The 5754-nt window shown below is 39.8% G+C and overlaps 2 protein-coding genes across 2 annotated transcripts in view; both read right to left on the reverse strand.

The window, feature by feature from the left end:
• The window catches only part of LOC103395798 (regulator of G-protein signaling 8-like), a 1138-nt gene extending 702 nt beyond the window's left edge, over positions 1-436 (reverse strand). Inside the window, exons 1-2 of the mRNA XM_025066214.1 lie at positions 278-436; positions 122-178 (exon numbers count right to left, since the gene is read on the reverse strand). Of these exons, the coding sequence (XP_024921982.1) occupies positions 122-178; positions 278-330 (110 nt within the window). The 5' untranslated portion in view covers positions 331-436. The remainder of the gene's footprint in view (positions 1-121; positions 179-277) is intronic.
• A 3962-nt stretch (positions 437-4398) lies between these two features.
• On the reverse strand, positions 4399-5748 carry LOC103395799 (regulator of G-protein signaling 21-like). Its single transcript, XM_008333596.3, has 3 exons — positions 5039-5748; positions 4798-4964; positions 4399-4622 (listed from the first exon to the last, which is right to left on the reverse strand). Exons 1-3 carry the CDS (start codon positions 5202-5204, stop codon positions 4446-4448), a joined length of 510 nt encoding a protein of 169 aa, XP_008331818.1. The 5' UTR covers positions 5205-5748; the 3' UTR covers positions 4399-4445.
• Positions 5749-5754: the final 6 nt, after the last annotated feature.

Genomic DNA, 5754 nt, shown 5'->3' on the forward strand with positions numbered 1-5754 from the left:
CCTCTTCCAAACAAAGCCTTTAAAATAAAAAAAAAAAAAAAACAGGTTAGCCAATAACATACAGTAAAAAAAAATGTGTCTTCATCTTAAACCCCTTTTTTTTTCTTCTTCCTTTACTCACCTCATAACGCTAATGTTCGGTGATCTAGGCTGCAGCCCAAACTTCAAATTAGTCCGTCTGGAAGGGAAAAAAAAAATCACATTTTTATGAGATATTTTGTGTCACCGTGAATGACTGAACGCTATATTATGAATGAATAAAAAATAAAATATCAACCTGGCTCCCAGAATCTTCTTATTCTCCATGTCGGTCTTGACTTGACTTGGCATGGCCAGAGTGACCCACCACTTGTTTAACTGCCGTGTGTAGTCTCAAGCTGCTGGCTGAATTTTGAGGAACCTGCTTGATGTTATATAAGGGCGGCAGCAGGGCGCGCGTATCGTCAGAACAACGCTTTGAGCTGACCACAGAAAATGAGGAAGCTGGATATGACGCAAAACAGCTAGCGGCTCTCATTCGCCCTCTGTACTCTGTGTGTGTGTGTGTGTTGCATAGAAACTTCATGACAAACAACTGGCAGCGCGTGTTTAGGGATGCAAATGTGACGACAGCGGAAAAAAATCAAATCAGCAGATAAGCAAATGGACGAGACTCACTAGCTCATTGTGAGCGACGCTGTGACATAAAAGTGTTCATCTGCTGCACTACGCAACGCAGCCTCTTCACCCTAACAACAACAACAACGCTCGGGTTCGTTCGTGTTTTCAAACAGTTCTGCAAATACGTTCTTCCTGGTCCCAAATGAACACCTGAGCACAGAGATCATTTGATCACTGTCATTTCAAGGAATTGCAATTTTTGGACCCAATACCAGCCTGAAATGCAATTATGGGAAAACATATTCTTATTTAATATAATTTGACAAATCGTCACCAACATCGATTGTTTGTGCTTTTTTTTTTTTTTTTTTTCAAAAATTCATCAAGCGGCCAGGTTTGAACCCCCCTAGCGCATTGTTACCCAAAGACTGGGCCGCAACCCTGAGGTGGGTCGCAAGAGGTCGTCTCGCATCGTGTTTCCCAGGAGTTTACGAATAATGTCTATTGACTTGGGTTTGTGACTTTTAAAATATGGGTCCCCAGAAACACTGCCCTAGCGGACCGGTTTTGGTCCGCGGGCCGTATGTTTGACACCCCATTTTATAAAATGTATAGGAGTTGTTTTTATACACATCTCCTTCGAGACAATGATGGTAACGTTTTGTTTGACAGGAACAGTTCGCCGGCACACATTATCTGGCACACTTTCGTTTTATCGCTTATAACACCCGTCTGCGAGTTTCCCCCAATAAGCTGCTGTCATCATGACATATCCTCTCACTTTATCATGCACAGCCCAGTCTGGGTTATGTGTTGCTATGCTAGGTTTGCAAAAAAAAAAAAAAATTCTTTCTTTTTTCCCTCCCTTTTTACAGACATTCTAACCGGGTTCTCCACTTAAACAACAAAAAAAAAAATTCTATCTTTCTTTTTTCCCTCCCTTTTTACAGACATTCTAACCCAGTTCTCACTTAAACAAACAAACAAAAAAAATTCCATCTTTCTTTTTTCCCTCCCTTTTTACAAAAATTTTAACCCAGTTCTCACTTAAACAAACAAACAAAAAAAATTCCATCTTTCTTTTTTCCCTCCCTGTTTACAGACATTCTAAAAAAAAAAAAACGAGTGCAACCAGCGCAGTCTGCCAGGGGGGAAGTTGGGGTGGGGGGCCTGCACAAATGCACACAGCAGCAAACAGGCATGTGAAAACGCCTGTTAAAATAAATCCCCTCAACAAGTGCCTTCCTGAGAAAAGAATAAACCCCCACAAACAAGTCACATGAAAAAAAAACACCCAAACAAAAAAAAAAAAAAAAATTCTATCTTTTTTTTTTCCCTCCCTTTTTACAAAAATTTTAACCCAGTTCTCACTTAAACAAACAAACAAAAAAAATTCCATCTTTCTTTTTTCCCTCCCTGTTTACAGACATTCTAAAAAAAAAAAAAAAAAAAAAAAAGTTCTATCTTTCTTTTTTCCCTCCCTTTTTACAGACATTCTAACCCAGTTCTCACTTAAACAAACAAACAAAAAAAATTCCATCTTTCTTTTTTCCCTCCCTGTTTACAGACATTCTAAAAAAAAAAAAAACGAGTGCAACCAGCGCAGTCTGCCAGGGAGGAAGTTGTGGTGAGGTGTCTGCACAAATGCACACAGCAGCAAACAGGCATGTGAAAACGCCTGTTAAAATAAATCCCCTCAACAAGTGCCTTCCTGAGAAAAGAATAAACACTCACAAACAAGTCACATGAAAAAAAAACACACAAACAAAAAAAAAAAAAAAATCCCCAGAGACTGTCACTTCCACTTTTTGGACACATGATCACATCACACATTGTTTTTTTTTTTTTTGTTTTTTTTTAACATGTAAATTAAAACATGAATTGATCATGTTAAATGCTCATAAGAGTTTATATAAAACAATATTTGGTTGTCTTTATTTTTATTTTTTTAAAAATAGAGCACGGTTGTCTTTACCAGTGGTTTTCATTGTATGGACCGCCAGGGGGTGCTAGGGAGGCCTCATAAAATTGGAGGAAAAATTTAAAAAAAAAAATAAATAAAAATAAATAACTAAATAAATAAAATCATTTGTCCCGAACCATAGAACATTGCAATCGTCGGAATTCCGAGTTTCCAATGGTACGTGAATGCATCTCGGATGCAGGCATGAGAGTGTGAGATGTTTGATTTCTTTTGTTTTGTTCCTATTAGAGAACAGTTTATTATTCAGTGGGAGTATACAGTGATAAAAACAAGTTTTAATATTTTTTTTAATTCTAAACATGTAGAAAAAATGTAATAATTATTGAATTTTTTTTTTTGAACGCAAAACAGGAGCGCTAGCTCTTCAGGTCACGACCCCACTGTTCACCTGGATCTCATGAAGTAGCGTTGCACTGTTTTAATAATCAGTATGCCATATTTAAATTGAAGGAAAACTACAATTCTTTTTCGAAACACCGATGCGGCTCTCCATAGGTGGCGCTCTGGTGGACTGGAGAACCGTACGCGTAGTACCCTGCCTTATTTGGAAACTAAGTATGATCCCTGAAAAGAACTTGTGCGTGCACACATTTTGTATTTTATTCATTTTTCTTTCAACAGGTCCTAAATGGAACCGCAAAAAAAAAAAATAATTTTATTCATTTTCTTTCAACAGGTCCTAAATGGAAACGCAAAAAAAAAGTAAAATAAAAATAACAATAAAATAAAAAAGGATCTCTAGCTCTGTCTAATACCGCCTTAAAGTATCCAAAGCACAGCCTCCACTAATCTATCTGGATAGGAGAGCTTTACATAAATCCAAATGAGCTCCTTCGGAGAGGCTGTATCTGTTGCATCAGGTTACGTAAATCCTTGCAAAACCCCAGTTTTTTTTCCCCCGCAGTGAATTTAAAAGCACTTTCTAACAGAATCGCTCCTGTCTTGGCATCAAAAACAAAAGTTCTCCAGTTCTCCCCCTGCATGTGTTGAACGGACGTTGGAGTGATTTATATGAACAAAGGCCAGAGGTAAGTCAGTGACTTTGAGCATGAAACCACCTCCCATTTCTATTCCCTATTTGGAACAGTTGGGTTTTGGTACAGTACAACAGTGAAGGTGGATCGAAGGACTCTGTTGACCTCTAGTGTCCGGTTGACCAATTACCTGTCGCGACACTAACTCACTAACTACCTCAATATTCTTCATTAACCAAATACATATTTTGATGGGCAAAAAAAAAACACATCGGAGGCGGAGCTTCCACGATACGGTCACACCCTTTTATTGAGCTTAATTTCTCAAGGCAAAAACAACTGATTTTTTTTTTTTTTTTTTACAATGTCCGTAATACTTTACAATAATGAAAGGAAGCCTATTCGACCAGAATAAAGAGTATTAAATATATACGGGTCCCCAACTCCAGGCCCGCGGACCAGTACCGGTCCGTAATTCATTTGCAGTGGGACAAAAAAAATGGACTTCATTTTTTAATAATTGACTTCATTCAAAAAGAATCCAGTCATAGATAATCTGGTAATATTTCAAAAAAAAAAAAAAAAAAAAAAATGTGATCCAGACTGAAATACTAACAGAATTATTTTGAAAATTTAACGCTCCTGGAACAATCGGCGCGGTGCTACGGATCCGCGGTCCTCGGTTGGGGACCGCTGTTCTACGCTATGCTGTTTTTCTACGGTGATTTAAAAAAAAAAGAAAAAAAAAAAAGAAGGTGCAGAGAAAAAGATATTTGTGTTCTAAAGGATCTGGACTGCATGATAAATCTGTTATCCACACTGAAATGAGAGAGTGTGAGGGGTTGGGGGGGACAGGATTCCACGGTCAACTTTTTGGAAAAAGAAAGTCACCTTGAATCTGTTCTCCTCAGGAGTCCCTGATAAATGTCTGATTTTAGGAAGCGTGGATAGCAGTCCCGGGCCATCAGACTGTAGACGAGCTTCTGTGCAGACTCGAACATAGTCAGGGTAGGCTTGGAGATATTCTTGGATATGTTTTCCCTGGTATTACAATCTATGTTGATCTGGAAACAGACAATGTCCCCCGTGACTGCGTTACCACTTCTTTACACCACATTTCCGCTAAGATGTACTAGCGTTATATAAAGTCGTTGAATGACAACAAAGTTTCAGCTGGGGTTATGTTTCAGTTATGTTGCGGTTATGTTGCAGTTTGCACTCACTCACTCACTCACTCACCTGTCTGGGAGCTTCTGTTTGGACGAACTCTGAGTAAATCCTGTTGGCGGATGAAATCATCTCCGGGTCCGTCTTGATTTTTTTGTACTCCTCACAGGCCAGCCAAAACAAAATGTTCTCCTCACTGTACTCCGACTTCAGGAACTCCCGAAAAGCTATCTGTCCGGCTGGCGGGAAAAAAAAAAAAAAAATCAACAAAAATGAATTTGTTGTGTGTGGGTGTAAAGTCAAAGACTCTCACCTTTGCAGCTGAGGAGTTTGTCCACAGATTCACTCCAAGTCTCGACATCATCCAGCGGATCCTTGGGAAAGCAACACAATCTACCCTTGAACAGAGGATCACAATCAATCACTGACCAAGTTTCTGCGTGAACTCGGCGGCCACGGATCCCGACCCGAAGACTCATTCGTCGGGTTAAATGTGTGCTTCAGAGAAATACAAACCAAAATCGGGGTACAACTTACAGCGATCGAAAAACTCCTGGATACTTTCCACATGGCTTCGGACTGACAACGGAGTAATCAAATATGCAGTAACTCACTTTATCGCCATCGCCTCGTCTCCTCTGTGAGGGAAGTTCCTGGCCGCCTGAAGATGGGATCGTGATTCTTTGGAAATGAGGGGAGTCAAGTGACCGGACGAATCTAAATGACCTACGTCCCCCGGTCGGACTCCTCCGCCCGTCGAAATGGAATATATGGAAATCTGTATGCAAAGCTCTGTTGTTGTTGGCTAAAATCAGGGCGATCCCTGTCGCGGAAGACCTCGTCGGTGTCGAATGTGGAATGAAATAAATACCAACAAAAATACGTGTAAAACAATATGTTTTATTTCGACGAGAATTTGAGAAATGAAGTACTACGTGTTGCAGTACTGTTGAGTACAGAGGGGGGGCTGCTCGTCACATCGTCTCCTGCCCCCTCTGCTGGTAACAACAACAATCCATGTCCTCCATC

Source organism: Cynoglossus semilaevis, chromosome 20 (genome assembly GCF_000523025.1).
Source record: "Cynoglossus semilaevis isolate Cse_v1.0 chromosome 20, Cse_v1.0, whole genome shotgun sequence".
NCBI lineage: Eukaryota > Metazoa > Chordata > Actinopteri > Pleuronectiformes > Cynoglossidae > Cynoglossus > Cynoglossus semilaevis.